Source organism: Triticum aestivum, chromosome 3B (assembly GCF_018294505.1).
Source record: "Triticum aestivum cultivar Chinese Spring chromosome 3B, IWGSC CS RefSeq v2.1, whole genome shotgun sequence".
NCBI classification, from domain to species: domain Eukaryota; kingdom Viridiplantae; phylum Streptophyta; class Magnoliopsida; order Poales; family Poaceae; genus Triticum; species Triticum aestivum.
In genome coordinates this window covers 508,822,670-508,842,938 of record NC_057801.1, presented here as the reverse complement: position 1 = coordinate 508,842,938, position 20,269 = coordinate 508,822,670, and the positions used below count along the sequence as shown (strand labels likewise).

The window sequence follows — 20,269 nt, the reverse complement described above, 5'->3', positions numbered from 1 at the left end:
CCACCTATCCCGGAGGGCCCCGTGGGCTGAAGTGGGAGGGGAACCAGCCCCTAGTGGTCTGGTGCGCCCCCCTGGGCCCCCTCTGCGCCTAGGGTTGGAAACCGTAGGTGGGGGGGGGGCACTTGCCTTGGGGGGCACTCCACCCCCTGGCCGCCGCCCCCTTGGGAGATTGGATCTCCCAGGGCCGGCGCCCCCCCTGGGGGCCTATATAATGAGGGCAGGGGGGAGGGCAGCCGCACCCTGTGTCTTGGCGCCTCCCTCCCCCTGCTACACCTCGTCCTCCTCCCGCAGCAGCTTGGCGAAGCCCTGCCGGAGTTCTGCTGCATCCACCACCACGCCGTCGTGCTGCTGGATCATCATCAACCTCTCCTTCCCCCTTGCTGGATCAAGAAGGAGGAGACGTCATCCGCTCCGTACGTGTGTTGAACGCGGAGGTGCTGTCCGTTCGGCACTTGGTCATCGGTGATTTGGAATCACGGCGAGTACGACTCCATCATCACCGTTCTCTTGAACGCTTCCGCACGCGATCTACAAGTGGTATGTAGATGCAATCTCTCTCCCATGACTCGTTGCTTAGATGAACTCATAGATGGATCTTGGTGAAACCGTAGGAAATTTTTAATTTTCTGCAACGTTCCCCAACAGTGGCATCATGAGCTAGGTCTATGCGTAGTTCTCTATTGCACGAGTAGAACACAATTTTGTTGTGGGCGTAGATCTTGTCAACTTGCTTGCCGCTACTAGTCTTTTCTTGCTTCAGCGGTATTGTGGGATGAAGCGGCCCGGACCGACCTTACACGTACGCTTACGTGAGACAGGTTCCACCGACTGACATGCACTAGTTGCATAAGGTGGCTAGCGGGTGTCTGTCTCTCCTACTTTAGTTGGAGCGGATTCGATGAAAAGGGTCCTTATGAAGGGTAAATAGAAGTTGACAAAATCACGTTGTGGTTATTTGTAGGTAAGAAAACGTTCTTGCTAGAACCCAATTGCAGCCACGTAAAAGATGCAACAACAATTAGAGGACGTCTAACTTGTTTTTGCAGCAATTGTCATGTGATGTGATATGGCGAGAAGTTGTGATGAATGATGAATGATATATTGTGATGTATGAGATCATGTTCTTGTAATAGGAATCACGACTTGCATGTCGATGAGTATGACAACCGGCAGGAGCCATAGGAGTTGTCTTTATTTTTTGTATGACCTGCGTGTCATTGAAGAACGCCATGTAAATTACTTTACTTTATTGCTAAAAGTGTTAGCCATAGAAGTAGAAGTAGTCGTTGGCGTGACAACCTCATGAAGACACAATGATGGAGATCATGATGATGGAGATCATGGTGTCATGTCGGTGACGAAGATGATCATGGAGCCCCGAAGATGGAGATCGAAGGAGCTATATGATATTGGCCATATCATGTCACTACTTTATATAATTGCATGTGATGTTTATTATGTATTATGCATCTTGTTTACTTAGAACGGAGGTAGTAAATAAGATGATCCCTTATAATAATTTCAAGAAAGTGTTCCCCCTAATTGTGCACCGTTGCTAAAGTTCGTCGTTTCGAAGCACCACGTGATGATCGGGTGTGATAGATCCTTACGTTCACATACAACGGGTGTAAGACAGTTTTACACATGCAGAACACTTAGGGTTAACTTGACGAGCCTAGCATGTACAGACATGGCCTCGGAACACAAGAGACCGAAAGGTCGAACATGAGTCGTATGGAAGATACGATCAACATGGAGATGTTCACCGATGATGACTAGTCCGTCTCACATGATGATCGAACACGGCCTAGTCGACTCGGATCGTGTAACACTTAGATGACTAGATGGATGTCAAATCTGAGTGGGAGTTCATTCAATAATTTGATTAGATGAACTTAATTATCATGAACTTAGTCTAAAACTTTTGCAAAATATGTCTTGTAGATCAAATGGCCAACGCTCATGTCAACATGAACTTCAACGCGTTCCTAGAGAAAACCAAGCTGAAAGATGATGGCAACAACTATTCAGACTGGGTCCGGAACCTGAGGATCATCCTCATAGCAGCCAAGAAAGCATATGTCCTAGATGAACCGCTAGGTGAAGCACCCATCCCAGAGAACCAAGACGTTATGAACGTTTGGCAGTCACGTGCTGATGATTACTCCCTCGTTCAGTGCGGCATGCTTTACAGCTTAGAACCGGGGCTCCAAAAGCGTTTTGAGAAACACGGAGCATATGAGATGTTCGAGGAGCTGAAAATGGTTTTCCAAGCTCATGCCCGGGTCGAGAGATATGAAGTCTCCGACAAGTTCTATAGTTGTAAGATGGAGGAAAACAGTTCTGTCAGTGAGCACATACTCAAAATGTCTGGGTTGCACAACCGCCTGTCCCAGCTGGAGATCAACCTCCCGGACGAGGCGGTCATTGACAGAATCCTTCAGTCGCTCCCACCAAGCTACAAGAGCTTTGTGTTGAACTACAATATGCAGGGGATGGTGAAGACCATTCCTGAAGTATTCTCAATGCTGAAGTCAGCAGAGGTTGAAATCAAGAAAGAACATCAAGTGTTGATGGTCAATAAGACCACTAAGTTCAAGAAGGGCAAGGGTAAGAAGAACTTCAAGAAGGACGGCAAAGATGTTGCCGCGCCCGGTAAGCCAGTTGCCGGGAAGAAGTCAAAGAATGGACCCAAGCCTGAGACTGAGTGCTTTTATTGCAAGGGGAAGGGTCACTGGAAGCGGAACTGCCCCAAATACTTAGCGGACAAGAAGGCCGGCAACACTAAAGGTATATTTGATATACATGTAATTGATGTGTACCTTACCAGTACTCGTAGTAACTCCTGGGTATTTGATACCGGTGCCGTTGCTCATATTTGTAACTCACAGCAGGAGCTGCGGAATAAGCGGAGACTGGCGAAGGACGAGGTGACGATGCGCGTCGGGAATGGTTCCAAGGTCGATGTGATCGCCGTCGGCACGCTACCTCTACATTTACCCACGGGATTAGTTATGAACCTCAATAATTGTTATTTAGTGCCAAGTTTGAGCATGAACATTGTATCTGGATCTCGTTTAATACGAGATGGCTACTCATTTAAATCCGAGAATAATGGTTGTTCTATTTATATGAGAGATATGTTTTATGGTCATGCCCGATGGTCAATGGTTTATTCTTAATGAATCTCGAACGTAATGTTACACATATTCATAGCGTGAATACCAAAAGATGTAAAGTTGATAACGATAGTCCCACATACTTGTGGCACTGCCGCCTTGGTCACATTGGTGTCAAGCGCATGAAGAAGCTCCATGCTGATGGACTTTTAGAGTCTCTCGATTATGAATCATTTGACACATGCGAACCATGCCTCATGGGCAAAATGACCAAGACTCCGTTCTCCGGAACAATGGAGCGAGCAACCAACTTATTGGAAATCATACATACCGATGTGTGCGGTCCAATGAGCGTTGAGGCTCGCGGAGGATATCGTTATGTTCTCACTCTCACTGATGACTTGAGTAGATATGGGTATGTCTACTTGATGAAACACAAGTCTGAGACCTTTGAAAAGTTCAAGGAATTTCAGAATGAGGTAGAGAATCAACGTGACCGAAAGATAAAGTTCCTACGATCAGATCGTGGAGGAGAATACTTAAGTCACGAATTTGGTACACACTTAAGGAAATGTGGAATCGTTTCACAACTCACGCCGCCTGGAACACCTCAGCGTAATGGTGTGTCCGAACGTCGTAATCGCACTCTATTGGATATGGTGCGGTCTATGATGTCTCTTACCGATTTACCGCTATCACTTTGGGGATACGCTCTAGAGACAGCTACATTCACTTTAAATAGGGCACCGTCTAAATCCGTTGAGACGACACCGTATGAATTATGGTTTGGGAAGAAACCTAAGCTGTCGTTTCTAAAAGTTTGGGGATGCGATGCTTATGTCAAGAAATTACAACCTGAAAAGCTCGAACCCAAGTCGGAAAAATGCGTCTTCATAGGATACCCTAAGGAAACCATTGGGTATACCTTCTACTTAAGATCCGAGGGCAAGACCTTTGTTGCCAAGAACGGATCCTTTCTGGAAAAAGAGTTTCTCTCGAAAGAAGTAAGTGGGAGGAAAGTAGAACTCGATGAAGTACTACCTCTTGAACCGGAAAGTAGTGCAGCTCAGGAAAATGTTCCTGTGGTGCCTACACCAACTGGAGAGGAAATTAATGATTATGATCAAGGTACTTCGGATCAAGTTGCTACTGAACCTCGTAGGTCCACAAGGACACGTTCCACACCAGAGTGGTATGGCAACCCTGTCCTGGAAATCATGTTGTTAGACAACGGTGAACCTTCGAACTATGAAGAAGCGATGGCGGGCCCAGATTCCAACAAATGGCTTGAAGCCATGCAATCCGAGATAGAATCCATGTATGAAAACAAAGTATGGACTTTGACAGACTTGCCCGATGATCGGCGAGCGATAGAAAACAAATGGATCTTTAAGAAGAAGACGGACGCGGATGGTAATATTACCATTTATAAAGCTCGACTTGTCGCTAAGGGTTATCGACAAGTTCAAGGGGTTGACTACGATGAGACTTTCTCTCCCGTAGCGAAGCTGAAGTCCGTCCGAATCATGTTAGCAATTGCCGCATACTATGATTATGAGATATGGCAGATGGACGTCAAAACGGCATTCCTTAACGGGCATCTTAAGGAAGAACTGTATATGATGCAGCCAGAGGGTTTTGTCGATCCTAAGAATGCTAACAAAGTATGCAAGCTCCAGCGATCCATTTATGGGCTGGTGCAAGCATCTCGGAGTTGGAACATTCGCTTTGATGAGATGATCAAAGCGTTTGGGTTTATGCAGACTTATGGAGAAGCCTGCGTTTACAAGAAAGTGAGTGGGAGCTCTGTAGCATTTCTCATATTATATGTAGATGACATACTTTTGATGGGAAATGATATAGAACTTTTGGACAGCATTAAGGCCTACTTGAATAAGTGTTTTTCAATGAAGGACCTTGGAGAAGCTGCTTACATATTAGGCATCAAGATCTATAGGGATAGATCGAGACGCCTCATAGGTCTTTCACAAAGCACATACCTTGATAAGATTTTGAAGAAGTTCAAAATGGATCAGTCCAAGAAAGGGTTCTTGCCTGTATTGCAAGGTGTGAGATTGAGCTCAGCTCAATGCCCGACCACGGCAAAAGATAAAGAAGAGATGAGTGTCATCCCCTATGCTTCAGCCATAGGATCTATTATGTATGCCATGCTGTGTACCAGACCTGATGTAAACCTTGCCGTAAGTTTGGTAGGAAGGTACCAAAGTAATCCCGGCAAGGAACACTGGACAGCGGTCAAGAATATCCTGAAGTACCTGAAAAGGACAAAGGACATGTTTCTCGTTTATGGAGGTGACGAAGAGCTCGCCGTAAAGGGTTACGTCGACACTAGCTTCGACACAGATCTGGATGACTCTAAGTCACAAACCGGATACGTGTATATGTTGAATGGTGGAGCAGTAAGCTGGTGCAGCTACAAGCAGAGCGTAGTGGCGGGATCTACATGTGAAGCGGAGTACATGGCAGCCTCGGAGGCAGCGCATGAAGCTATTTGGGTGAAGGAGTTCATCACCGACCTAGGAGTCATACCCAATGCGTCGGGGCCGATCAAACTCTTCTGTGACAACACTGGAGCTATTGCCCTTGCCAAGGAGCCCAGGTTTCACAAGAAGACCAGGCACATCAAGCGTCGCTTCAATTCCATCCGTGAAAATGTTCAAGATGGAGACATAGATATTTGCAAAGTACATACGGATCTGAATGTCGCAGATCCGTTGACTAAACCTCTCTCGCGAGCAAAACATGATCAACACCAGAACTCTATGGGTGTTCGATTCATCACAATGTAACTAGATTATTGACTCTAGTGCAAGTGGGAGACTGTTGGAAATATGCCCTAGAGGCAATAATAAAAGGATTATTATTATATTTCCTCGTTCATGATAATTGTCTTTATTCATGCTATAATTGTATTATCCGGAAATCGTAATACACGTGTGAATACATAAACCATAATACGTCCCTAGTAAGCCTCTAGTTGACTAGCTCGTTGGTCAACAGATATTCATGGTTTCCTGACTATGGACATTGGATGTCATTGACAACGGGATCACATCATTAGGAGAATGATGTGATGGACAAGACCCAATCCTAAGCATAGCACAAGATCGTGTAGTTCGTTTTGCTAGAGCTTTTCCAATGTCAAGTATCTCTTCCTTAGACCATGAGATAGTGTAACTCCCGAATACCGTAGGAGTGCTTTGGGTGTACCAAACGTCACAACGTAACTGGGTGACTATAAAGGTGCACTACAGGTATCTCCGAAAGTGTTTGTTGGGTTGACACGGATCGAGACTGGGATTTGTCACTCCGTATTACGGAGAGGTATCACTGGGCCCACTCGGTAGTGCATCATCATAATGAGCTCAAAGTGACCAAGTGTCTGGTCACGGGATCATGCATTACGGTACGAGTAAAGTGACTTGCCGGTAACGAGACTGAACAAGGTATTGGGATACCGACGATCGAGACTCTGGCAAGTAACATACCGTCTGACAAAGGGAATAGTATACGGGATTGCTTGAATCCTCGACATCGTGGTTCATCCGATGAGATCATCGAGGAGTATGTGGGAGCCAACATGGGTATCTAGATCCCGCTGTTGGTTATTGACCGGAGAGCCGTCTCGGTCATGTCTACATGTCTCTCGAACCCGTAGGGTCTACACACTTAAGGTTCGGTGACGCTAGGGTTGTATGAATATGAGTATGCAGCAAACCGAATGTTGTTCGGAGTCCCGGATGAGATCCCGGATGTCACGAGGAGTTCCGGAATGGTCCAGAGGTAAAGAAAACTATATAGGAAGTGCTGTTTCGGCCATCGGGGAAGTTTCGGGGTCACCCGGTATTGTACCGGGACCACCGGAAGGGTCCCGGGGGTCCACCAGGTGGGGCCACCTATCCCGAAGGGCCCCGTGGGCTGAAGTGGGAGGGAAACCAGCCCCTAGTGGGCTGGTGCTCCCCCCCTTGGGCCCCCCTTGCACCTAGGGTTGGAAACCCTAGGTGGGGGGGGGGGGCGCCCCACTTGCCTTGGGGGGCACTCCACCCCCCTGGCCGCCGCCCCCTTGGGAGATTGGATCTCCCTGGCCCCCCTTGGGGGCCTATATAAAGGAGGGGGGGAGGGAGGGCAGCCGCACCCAAGTCTTGGCGCCTCCCTCCCCCTGCTACACCACGTCCTCCTCCTGCAGCAGCTTGGTGAAGCCCTGCCGGAGTCCTGCTGCATCCACCACCACGCCGCCGTGCTGCTGGATCATCATCAACCTCTCCTTCTCCCTTGCTGGATCAAGAAGGAGGAGACGTCATCCGCTCCGTACGTGTGTTGAACGCGGAGGTGCTGTCCGTTTGGCACTTGGTCATCGGTGATTTGAATCACGGCGAGTACGACTCCATCATCACTGTTCTCTACGCTTCCTCACGCGATCTACAAGTGGTATGTAGATGCAATCTCTCTCCCATGACTCATTGCTTAGATGAACTCATAGATGGATCTTGGTGAAACCGTAAGAAATTTTTTATTTTCTGCAACTTTCTCCAACACATGCATGGTTGAACGTAGCTCCGCCAGTGCCAGGGGGTAGCCTTTCTTCCAAGATCTCAAGTTTTTCCAAGGCCTCCTCCATCTTCTTCCTGGACACGCGACTCGCCTGATCATCATCTCCTCCCTCCGCTCCCACGGCAACGTTGGGAACAACCATCGGTTTCCGCCTGCAGCGTCGTTAGCTCTCAGCCCCGGCGACGAATCCCTGATGTCTACTACGCAACCTTCTTCTTGTAGACGTTGTTGGGCCTCCAAGTGCAGAGGTTTGTAGGACAGTAGCAAATTTCCCTCAAGTGGATGACCTAAGGTTTATCAATCCGTGAGAGGCGTAGGATGAAGATGGTCTCTCTTAAGCAACCCTACAACCAAATAACAAAGAGTCTCTTGTGTCCCCAACACACCCAATACAATGGTAAATTGTATAGGTGCACTAGTTCGGCGAAGAGATGGTGATACAAGTGCAATATGGATGGTAGATATAGGTTTTTGTAATATGCAAATATAAAAACAGCAAGGTAACTAATGATAAAAGTGAGCGGAAACGGTATTACAATGCTAGGAAACAAGACCTAGGGTTCATACTTTCACTAGTGCAAGTTCTCTCAACAATAATAACATTACTGGATCATATAACTATCCCTCAACATGCAACAAAGAGTCACTCCAAAGTCACTAATAGCGGAGAACAAACGAAGGGATTATCGTAGGGTATGAAACCACCTCAAAGTTATCCTTTCTGATCGATCTATTCAAGATTCCGTAGTAAAATAACACGAAGCTATTCTTTCTGTTCGATCTATCATAGAGTTCGTACTAGAATAACACCTTAAGACACAGATCAACCAAAACCCTAATGTCACCTAGATACTCCAATGTCACCTCAAGTATCCGTGGGTATGATTATACGATATGCATCATACAATCTCAGATTCATCTATTCAACCAACACAAAGTACTTCAAAGAGTGCCTCAAAGTTTCTACCGAAGAGTCAAGACGAAAACGTGTGCCAACCCTATGCAGAAGTTCACAAGGTCACTGAACCCGCAAGTTGATCACCAAAACATACATCAAGTAGATCACGTGAATATCCCATTGTCACCACAGATAAGCACATGCAAGACATACATCAAGTGTTCTCAAATCCTTAAAGACTAAATCCGATAAGATAACTTCAAAGGAAAAACTCAATCCATTACAAGAGAGTAGAGGGGGAGAAACATCATAAGATCCAACTATAATAGCAAAGCTCGCGATACATCAAGATCATGCCAAATCAAGAACACGAGAGAGAGAGTTCAAACACATAGCTACTGGTACATACCTCAGCCCCGAGGATGAACTACTCCCTCCTCGTCATGGAGAGCGTCGGGATGATGAAGATGGCCACCGGTGAGGGATCCCCCCTCTGACAGGGTGCCGGAATAGGGTCCCGATTGGTTTTTGGTGGCTACAGAGGCTTGCGGCGGCGGAACTCCCGATCTATTGTGCTCTCGGATGTTTTCAGGGTATATGAGTATATATAGGCGAAAGAAGTCGGTCAGCGGAGCCACGAGGGCCCCACGAGGGTGGGGGGCGCGCCCTCCTACCTCATGTCTGCCTCGTTGCTTTCCTAACGTCCACTCCAAGTCTCCTGGATTGCGTTTGTTCCAAAAACGATTCTCCCGAAGGTTTCATTCCGTTTGGACTTTGTTTGATATTCCTTTTCTGCGAAACACTCAAATAGGCAAAAAATAGCAAATTGCACTGGGCCTCCGGTTAATAGGTTAGTCCCAAAAATAATATATAAGTGCATAATAAAGCCCATTAAACATCCAAAACAGATAATATAATAGCATGGAATAATAAAAAATTATAGATATGTTGGAGACGTGTCAATCCCCGGGCGAAAGGCGAGTTCCACGGTCAAAACCCTAATCACCACAGGCACCGCCAGAGGTTTTAGGGTTTTGGGGAAAAAGATGCCGGTGTTGATGGTTGCGAAGATGACGAGGGCTTAGGCGCCGTTAAGCAACGTCCCTTCTTCTGATATACTCCCCCCGTTCCTAAATATTTGTCTTTTTAGATATTTTAAATGGACTACCACATATGAATGTATATAGACATATTTTAGAGTGTAGATTCACTCATTTTCCTCCATATGTAATCACTTGTTGAAATATCTAGAAAGACAAATATTTAGAAAGTACCGCAAAAGCGTAATTCGAGATCTACGTACCCATACGGACAATGCGGTAGGAGACAGTTTTTTTTCGGGCAAGAATAGGAGTCGTATTTCGTTTTGTACCACCGAATAAGATAGCAAGAAATCAGATCAAGAATGGAACCTGTGGACCCTCCGACAGTACGAGCCCTTGTTCGCTTGGTTGCTCAACCCCTATCTCCCAGGCTACGACCTATCGCCATACGGTACTTCACTTATCTATGCTTCAGGCATTCCGCTTTCATCTTGTGATACCCCAGACCTGTTTCTTTGGATCCTTAACTAAAAAAGTAAGCACCTCCCCTAACTAATTAGTTAGTATCGAGAGACTAAAAAATCATTAAAGTTGAGAAAGGTACTCTTGCCGATGGAAGAAATTCTCCTCCAGCCACTTTGACAGTAAACAAATGTTTCTGACTCTCATATCAGTGAAGCCCACACCACCATAATCTTTAGGGGTGCATAGGTGTTCCCATCTGACCGAGCTATGAAGCTGTCCCGGGTAGGAAAGAATCCCTTTGAGTTCATATTGCTGCAGGAGAAAGAGAAGGGCACAAAGCTCTTTCATTTCAAAAAAGTTATTCTTCTTAAGAAGCAAATAGCGAACATTTGTTCGCTTTATAGGTACCCCCGGATCTACTAGTCATCACCTTTGAGCTGGGAAAAGCATTTACCCTGAGTCGGCTATTCCTGATTCAGAAAGGAAAGGACTTTTCTCGCGGAATGCTATTAATGTTGGAAAAAACACAGCTCTCAAACTCACCCTCCGGGTGATAGGTAGAAGCATTAGTACCTAACGGAGCGGTATCTAACCAAAAAGGGAGGTGATGTTCTTTTTAGAAACAGGATGGAGCATGGCTTCCTTTCTTCTTAGATACATTTCATTCATTCCATTTCTCTATAGTTTACACCAGAACATATTGCTAATCCTGACAGATCTCGAAAAGGGTGGGGGCGTAGCGCAACGGCTTTCGCGCTCATCCCTTGCTCCAAAACTACAGGTTTTAGCCCTCCGTTTGCTGGTCGCCAAAGACGAGAGCTTCGCCTTTGGAAGCGCCAGGAAAGGGATTTTCTAATGCTATCCGAAGACGAATCGGAATACGGAACCGGAAGCCGTAGCCCAGAACCTTTAGCTTGAGCGGAAGGGGAGGAAACCGGCTATTCGAACTGGCGGGTGGGTGGATACCCTAGTCAAAAGTGCCGGGGTTTGGGTTTATGTCATTGCTAAACTCACGTTTCTCGTTCTTACGCCGGGTCCGTGACCTTACAAGGGCATAGAGATAAAGCATGCTCTTATATTTAGATAAGAGAGAGATTTTTCTCAGCGCTTCCCCTTATCGGCTTGATCTTCTTCTGCCCCTCGGTAGAGTGAGTCTACTTAGCGAACTGGCAGGAAAGGGCTAGTGGAATGAGGCTGGAACCCATCAATATCGCTAAACCGGGAGAGTTGCTTGTGTTGGGTTCAAAGTTTCGCTCTACCAAGGCAAGATATAATATGCATCCAGCTTTAGCCGAATATCGTGAGTGTTCAGCGAAGTCTGCTAGCCATTGGCCTTACGTTCAGGATACTCCTTTCTGTCTTTGCGATGTTTGGTTATAAGAGAATGTTGCTCTCACCATTAACCCGTCAAAAGTTAGTACACACTGCTAGATTCTGGAAATAGCTCATTATCTGATAAGCACACGAGGATGCATCACATATATATGTGACATCCGCAACCTCAGATTTGGGTTTAGCATTTACCTGCTTTTTTTTTTTTTATAACGGTAGGAGACGGAGCTTGGTTGTTTCTTCCCCACGCCGCCCCAAATCCTCCCCGCCTTGCCCCTCCCCCCAAAACCCTAGCTCCTTCTCGCCGACGATGCCGGGCATGCCGGCCGACAGCGGGGGCGCCATAGTCCCTTTCTCGGGGGAGCCAAAGCACGCGGCGTCGGCACCGCCTGTGCGGCCCATCCGCCACGGCGTGCCGCCGCCCATCTCCCGCGTCTACATCTCCTGGTCAAGCGGCAACCTCCTGCAGGTCGCCTGCCTCCGGCCTCCGGGTCCAGAGGAAGGCGCCAGACGCGGCCCGGAGGAGGTCGGTGGGAGGGTGGTGGAAGTGAACCTCGGCGTCGGCGCTGGCAATGGCAGCACGGAGGTCGAGGAGGAGGTCGATGAGGCAGAGATGCGGCGGATCGAGTACGGTTCGGTACCGGCCTTTGCGCTGCTGCAGAGCAGGAAGAACGCCCTCGCAGATGCTGCTGCTATGCAGCACATGCACTCAGTCTCAGAGCACGCAGAATGGTGAGCATTTTTGGTTTTCATTTGGTCGCTGCTTAACGCAATTTGGTTTTGATTAGGGATTGATTTGAGTACCAATTGTAACAGTGAGCTCTATTTCACATTTCTTACGGTTCAGAGGTCCAAATCGCTTGAGTTTGTTTCACAACTTATGCTTATATAGGAAATGGGCATTACATGTCTATTCAAAATCTTTAACTTTCGCAACCAATGTTACAATTGTAATGACTTTGGCAGCTATCCATGTGCTATAGGAGCTGTAGTTGTACCTCTCAGACGTCCGGTCTGAATTCCGATGCATATATTCATCATGCCTGCAAAAATAAACCTTACTGGGCAGTCGTATCACAGGTAGAACCTTACAAGTTACTGTAAAATCTGCTCATGTTCTTATTGATTCTTTTTTTATTAGGTGGCAATATGTGCTCGAATACAGCAAAACCATCGGTAATCTTCTTGGCAACCAAGATTGTCTTCCTGCTCTCATGATTGAAAATCCGAGGGCAATTCTTAAGGTGACCGTCTATATGTGTTACAAACTTAGAATGCTTTCTTATCATTTAAGTTCACTTATATTTTTATTGTTTCCAGTAAGGAGTAGCTGTTATATTTAATTTATAGGTCAGAGAGAAGTCTACTAGTTTAAAGGCTGCCTGGGAATTGCTAGAAATATTTTATGTTGACAAAGAGTTACACAGCTGGCTTCCGGAGCGGCTCGTTGATTGGTTAGCCGTAATGCTCTTTCTGTCAACAATTGCCTTGTTATACCTTATTAAGTCCTATTTACTGTCAGATGCCTGGACTTATATCTCTCTTATTATTCCTCTTTTGGTATTAGGATTACGACAGCCTCTTGACCAAGACGGATGGCACGGTGTATTTCAAGCTCAACAATTTCCAGAAAAAGCTAATCAACCTGCAGGTTGATTCTTCTATTCTTTGTGATAGTATATAGGGGCCATTCTGGTATACAAACTTTAATAACTGGCCGCACTGTTGAGTTGATGCTCTGTTATATTTTATCTATTTACTTCTGTTAATATGTATTACTTCCATGGTCCAACCCTTGTACCTTAATATTGGTGAGAGTGAACTGACAATAAGAGGTATTTTTGTAGATTGTTGAAAATGATGATGATTACTGGAATGGATTATCGGCAGCACTGTCAGTTGGATGGCTTGATGTCGTGGTATGTCTATATGTTTTGCATGTCTTTCATAGGTTTATACTCTTGTGTGTAGCTTGCCATCTGAAGTTGTTTTTCTTGCAGGTGAATATGCTACGTTTTCATGGATCATACCAATTGGATCAGATGGACAACCGTGAGGTACTTAGGTTGTTGCTACTTTCAGGCCATTCTTGATTTCTTTGTCACTTTGTCAGTGATATTGATCTTGCAAAAAAATATCATTCTGGTTTGATAAGGGCCTAGATCATCGATAATTGTATTGCCCTATTTGCCTTCTCCTTTTACCAAATTAGAATTTAAAACTACCCCGATTTTCAAGTGCAGAATTGCAATGAAAAATGCGCACTCAGTTTGTTCCTTTTTTTTTTTCTGTGAAGTTCATGTGGTTCAGCTATTGCAGCAAGTGCAGTTATGTTATATTGTTAGCCGTATACATTAAAAGTTTAATCCTATTTAAAATATTGAACAGTAGCCTAGAAATAGTATGCTCCCACCGCCCTCCTGTTGATACAGCTATGAAGAGAACAATTAGGTGGCAATGATGAATGGATCCATTCTAATGCATAATTTTGTTAACATGATTGTGGGAAGAGAGTGATCTGTAATGCAAGGACTCGTAATTTCTCTGCTCTGGGATTTGACTTACCTTCATATTTTGCTCGAATAATTTTGATTCACGAATAAGATAGAACAAGAAAGTTACTCTGCTATATTTTCCTGATCCATTCTTTGATTTTGATATCATTTGTGCTAATTTACTTGCGGTTATCACTCGGACATAGTATTTTATTTATACTTTTGCAAGTTACTTGTATATGGGGCATGTATTTCCTTGTAGCTTTGCCCATATAATATGAAATTATCTGCTGTCAGTATGTTTTATACAACTAAACCTAACATAAACGGCTTTCGTCCTTTGGTCCATCAGACAGAAAACGGGTTGGTTGAGGCTGTTGCAGTTCTTGTCTCAACAATGCCGCGCATGAGACCGGATTTACCAAAGGGTAAATTAGGCCAGTGCTGTAAAACAAGACCTGATTTCATCAAGGTATGCTTTATAAATGTTGCCATCTTTTTGAGCACTTTACCATTTCTTCTGTACCCCTATGAAAGTTGGATAGATCTAAGCCACTAATGACATGATCATTTTCCCCTTATCCTCGCAAAATCATAACAATGTTAATTATCCTGTTTTTACCCTCATTGCTGCTGCACAGTACAAGCTATGCCTTGCATGACCACCATGATGACTGGTTACTGCTGCTCATGAGAGTGCCTCCGTACCACAATGTTATAATTATACTTCTGCTTTCTCATGTTCAATTTCCACATGATGGTGCTGCTTGTACTGTTAGGTAGCACCATCGCTACTTTCCATGCTGCCAAACTTATTTTGCATTTTTTTATTCTACTGTTTGCAAATGATTGCTGGTGCTTTTGGCTCCCTCTTCATTACTTGCTGCTGCTTCCTTGGGCTGCAACTTGCTTTGTGCCCACTGTTGAAATATGAGTGCATTACCACCTTTCCTCTAATGTCTGGCGAACTGTTTTGTGCATGAAAGTTTATAGTATCAGAAATAAAAGCGACCTGGCGAGCACTGAATATAAAAAATTCCAGCCCATGTCGAGTCCATGTCATAGGCCCAAGGGAGCCTATATGTGTGGGTTGAGTATTAAGGGGCTGTTTGGTTCTAGGCCTAGCATTGCCACACTTTGCCACATATTTTTGCCAAGTTTGCCTAAGGTTAGTTCATCAAAATGAGAGCTACAAGTTGGCAAGCCTAAGGGAATCTTGCCACATTTTTTATGTGTATGCCACGTGGGGCCCAAGTGGGCTTGCCTAAGATGTGGCTTCAACCAAACACTCACCTAAGTTGGTCAAACTTGCCTAACTTTTGGTGTGGCAATCTTTGGCAAAGTTAGTCACAAACCAAACAGGCCCTAAGTATGAGTATAGTCCTCACCATTTGCCACTACCTTTAAGTTTTGGGAGAACTGATTGCTGCTCGAAACTCATTATCCACCGAGGTTCAAGGAGAATTATTTGGGGACAACTCTCTAAATGGTGTAAAAAACACAAATACTTGCTGGGGGTGGCGTGTCCGTATTGGATACCGTATCGCACATGGATTTGTCCCCGATACATATCAAGGGAGTATCAGCTGATTATGCATTAAAATTAACGAATTTTAATCCCGATACCTCACAGGTATGTTTCCGATACGACCCAGCCCAATGACTAGCGTATGTCTCAACCCTACCTGTAGCGAAACACATCCCCGATCCCTCCCTCTCCCAGATCCAAAATGTCACAACCTAACAATCAGAACAACTATCCAAAACACACTACCATAGCTCGGACAGTCCCGAAAACAAAACAGAAGGGAAAACGAACGCAGCTGTCTCTCATAGCCCTGTCTTCAAAATGCTATCTTGCACCCATCCTCTGAAGCTGAATAATGAGGCTCTGGATCTTATCTTGCATGTCCCACACGTTTCCCGTCGTCCTTCTGCACATCTTTTAATGTGGCACATATGCTCTTTTATTGGAGTTTCATTCCTGCATTCGGTACCCTGAGATGCAAATCTTGACCTTAATGGTAATATGACACATGGTTCAAAGTGAAATATGTGATTCCTTGGTAATACTTCTAATTGAAACGGTTTTACCTTGTTACTCATCTGTGAAACTGGGTAGTGTACTGGTTGGGCTTGGTGAAATTGTTATGTCAATCTTCCATAGTCATTCTTTTTGCCTTCATAAGCTTTAAACTTGTGTGTTAAAAAAAGTTGTCCCAGTTGAAGTTCACAGAAAGATTTGATGAGCTACTTGTATTTGCAGGCATGGGAAAAATGGCGAGGTCAAGTAAGTAAACTGGAGTGTAGTGCATTTTGGATTCAGTGCAGTCACCAAAAAACTCGTGATGGTTTGAAGAATCTGCTTCACATCATGATGGGAAACATAAAGGATCTCACTGCTGCTACATCCCATTGGCTGGAGCTATTCGCTTCTCATTTTCTTTATATAAGGCCATTTACGGTGGTTCGTCTCATACCCATGCACTTGCCTCTTGTATTGTCAGTTCCAATGCTTTGTGGTTCATTTGCGTGAGTAATTCTCAGTTTTCCTAAATACTTCTCTGACATTCCTTGATTCCTAATGCTTGCGTAAAGATGTCCCAGATGCCCTTATTTCCCTATTACCTAAGGATTTGCATGCAGTTTCCTCCCATGGTTTTCAGTTTCATGATTGCTATTAGAGCAACCCCTTGTCGACAAGATCATTTTACAATTGAATGTGTGCTCTAATCTGTTACATGACCCCAGGACCCATTGTATGAATGCCACCACCTGCTCTAAACAATGGCCAGCTATTATGGTTACTTAGAGCTCTCACTATCACAGTTCTACTGGCTAGGGCCTAGGGCACAACAACTGCATCTAGCTAACATGGGCTCGAGTCCTCATCTTCTTTGGAATGAAAAGCTGGGGAATGTGGTCACACCTCTCGGTCTCATTCTTTTATTATGGTTATTGATTTTGAATTGTCTTTGTGCAATAATTTGTGCTTTTAAGATGGCTAAATATTTGCCCTGACCGAATTTCCTGAAACCTCTTATCTCTCGTATGATGCAACAGTTAGCTTTTAATTTAATATATACATGTGAACAGTAAATCAAGGAGTCTTTGTGCAACAGTTTAGCCTTTTCTCTCCATTGTTTCAGGGCTTTGAAGGGATGCATCACTTAGCACAGAAATGCATACAGCTTAAGCCGTCTTTCGACACTAATGGATTAACAGGCCTCCTTAACGGCATCCTTTCAGAAAATCCAGAGGTTGGCAAGCAACATTATCCTGGCGGACTCCATATAACCCTTGTCTTTCCTTTCTTGGTGATGTAACATTTCTTTTTCATGGTTAGGTTGTCTTGGCGGAATGCACAAAAAAATTTGGGCCTTGGTAAATGGACAATCTGTTACTCGGAGTATTTGATTTCTACTTACTGTCAACATTGAAACACTGTGGCCTAATAGATTTTGCCATCTGTGACCACAGGATGGTTACACACTGTATGGAGCTGTTGGCAGCTGATAATGACTATGCAGATATTATGTTGCATGAAGAACGACCTAACTTTGGTGGCATAAGCATAGAAGAACTGCACCGGCTAGTCTATGCTCAAGTTTTGTGTTCTCATTCTTTAACTTGGCAGGTGAGTTTTATGTACTCAATGCACTACCAAATGACTAGAGCAGCTTCTGCTCTGTTCTGTGGTTTTAAATATTGAGAAAAGTCCATTTTGAACCTTGAACTATTGTGCCTGGTATGACTTGAACCCCAAACTTTCAACTGTCTATTAAATCCTGAACTTTCTAAAAACCATTGAAATCAAACCCTAGAACGATTTTGAAAAATGGTTTTGTGTTAGTCTTCTAAAAAAGTATGAAAACAATTCATGGATGTCATAAGAAAATCATAAAAAATACTATCTATATCATGTGAAAAATGACGAGAGAAATTCATTTATCTTATCCAGTGAGTATCCCCACCGTATTCCTATTTTTTCGAAGTCAGGAAAAGGGAATTATCGGGGATATGTGTAGCCGAGTGTATCTCCGCGTCGCCTGCTTCATGGGGTTACGGCTGACCCAGCCGTATTGGTGCTTTCTAGTTTTCACATTTTTCGAAAACAGCAAAATGTAAAACTACTATCTAAAGCCAGGGTAGGGTTTGTTGAAGTGTATATGTGGATTGCCTAGCCCTTTCCATCAGTTTGGACTTTTGGTTGCGTTGGCTAGTGCATGAAGCTTAACAGGGTTGAAGTTAAATGGCGTTTAATATGGATGGTTTCATAGTTCAGGGCTTTATCGGACTTTCAGCCATGGTTCAGGGTTTACAGTAGACTTCTTTCTTGAATAATATTCTGATGTATGTGGGTCTGAATGTTCTAGTGTATGTATGTGTATGTATTGTGTAGTTTGCTACCATCCGTTGTCCACTTTGTTGTATCAGATCTATAGAACCGATGTTGTCTATCTATGCTAGGCGAAATGTCTTATTTTGATGTTGTTGGTAATGGCCATCTTGCATGTTTGGTACTCAGATTGCACCGACTTATCTGTCCTCGTGTCTGAACCAAGGCCTAGGGCTGCTGGAGATTCTACTTCTCAAGCAACCCATACAAGATAACCGTCTAGTGCTGAAGGTACGTTTATTCAACTTGATATTTACTTGTGGCGTTTCTGTATTTTTGTTTGTCACCTAAAACTCGTTTCTGTGAGCAGACTTTGGAACTTTGTCGTTTGTATGAACTGGAGAATGTTGGTACAAACATCATGAAGGTAAAATGTGGTTGGTAATACACGCGTGACTTTATTTTTAAGATAAACACAATTTTTCATGAGCATCTTGGGTTCTAGAATGGCTTATTCTTCAACTAAATATTCAAACTTAACTTTGGAATTCTGTATTTAACTGGCTCAAGATGTCCTGTCTAATAAAATTTTCTTTTTGGTTTCAGATTGCAGGCATTTACCATTGGAAGCATGGTAGAAAAGGAACTGGGGTTTACTGGTTTCAGCAAGCTCATGATAAAGTACGACTTGATAGAATTGCTCAACAATTGTTTGAACGCATTGGGAAGTCAGTCGCAGATGATAATTTTAAGGTGTCAAATTCTTCCCTCCTCCCCTACAGTTAGTTTGGTCTTCAGTATTAACCAAGTAAAATGGATCAAAATATGCAGACAATTTAGTAGCTATATTATTCTTGACAGTATCTAATAGTGATTTGCTTGGTCAGCAATGGGAAGGGTTGCTCGAGTTACTAGGTTCAGACATTGGTAGTGCAGGTGGTCTTGAGTTCCTTCACAGGTATTTATTTCTTTTTTGATTTTTTTCATCAAATTATTGTTTCTTTTCTATACACAAGTGTGACATCAGCTTAATGTATGCTTTTGCAAAGGTACCGGGATTTCAAGAGATCCCTTCAACAGGCACTAGAAGGAAGGACTGGCGAGGCTGCTCGGCAGACCGTGGAGTTTCTTATACAGGTAAAAATGTTCCTGCAGTTCAATACTTCAATTTAAGCCCACTGGTAGAAGATGTGCAAAAAAGCATGCACCTTGTAGAAATAATTATGTTCTCGTTTTTTTTTTCGTATACACATGTAATTTTTCTTTTGCAGCTAATGAGAAATCCTTCTACACCACAACGTTTCTGGCTGCCCCTTCTACATGACTCGGTAAGCTCCCGCTGGTTTGATTAGTATAGCACTAAGGATCTTCATTCAGCGAAATAGCTTAGCTAAATCATATTTCTTCATCTTATCTTAATCTGAATTAACATTTAAGAAGTTTGGAGTTTTGATTCCATTTTCTGTCGCCACCTTTTCTACAGGTGAAACTACTCAACTGCAAACCCTGCCCTTTACTGAATGTTGCTGAGACGACCTTGTTGCTCAATAAACTACAAGAGTTGTCCATGGCCAAGCTGCGTCCTGACTTCTGCAGTAATCACCTACCAAGCCATGCACTGAGCTCTGTCAGATTGGCTCTGGGATCAAATCTTGCCCGTGCCATTCTTGAAGAAGCTTGAACTCTGGTTGTATCTGGTGGAGTGTCAGCTCCAGTTTGGTGGCGTTGCTCCGCAGTTACATTGTCAGGCTCCATATTTTGTTGCTGAGAAAGTTCAGCGGCTCTGCTATAGATGTATCACATATTGTTTTTAGCTTTGGTGATCTCATCTGTCTGTTGTTTTTTTATACGAATCGGTGCTTGTAACTGTATTCTTGGGTAAAAAAACCAGCATGTTGTTGCATACTCCCTCCATTCTACTAAAATATAGTGTGCCCGCGTTTCCCGAGGTCCAACTTTGACCATAAATTCAACCAACAAGACCGACTGCGGCGGGAGAAAAAAAT

The 20,269-nt window shown here is 44.1% G+C and overlaps 1 protein-coding gene across 1 annotated transcript; it reads left to right on the top strand.

The window, feature by feature from the left end:
* Positions 1–11,633: 11,633 nt before the first annotated feature.
* On the top strand, positions 11,634–20,166 carry LOC123070626 (nuclear pore complex protein NUP85). The gene is made up of 18 exons (XM_044493906.1): positions 11,634–12,161; positions 12,571–12,673; positions 12,780–12,890; positions 12,997–13,080; positions 13,277–13,348; positions 13,430–13,486; positions 14,277–14,396; positions 16,191–16,391; positions 17,074–17,184; positions 17,271–17,308; positions 17,405–17,561; positions 18,453–18,554; positions 18,634–18,690; positions 18,870–19,016; positions 19,151–19,221; positions 19,313–19,400; positions 19,535–19,591; positions 19,747–20,166. Exons 1-18 carry the CDS (start codon positions 11,740–11,742, stop codon positions 19,942–19,944), a joined length of 2,196 nt encoding a protein of 731 aa, XP_044349841.1. The 5' UTR covers positions 11,634–11,739; the 3' UTR covers positions 19,945–20,166.
* Positions 20,167–20,269: the final 103 nt, after the last annotated feature.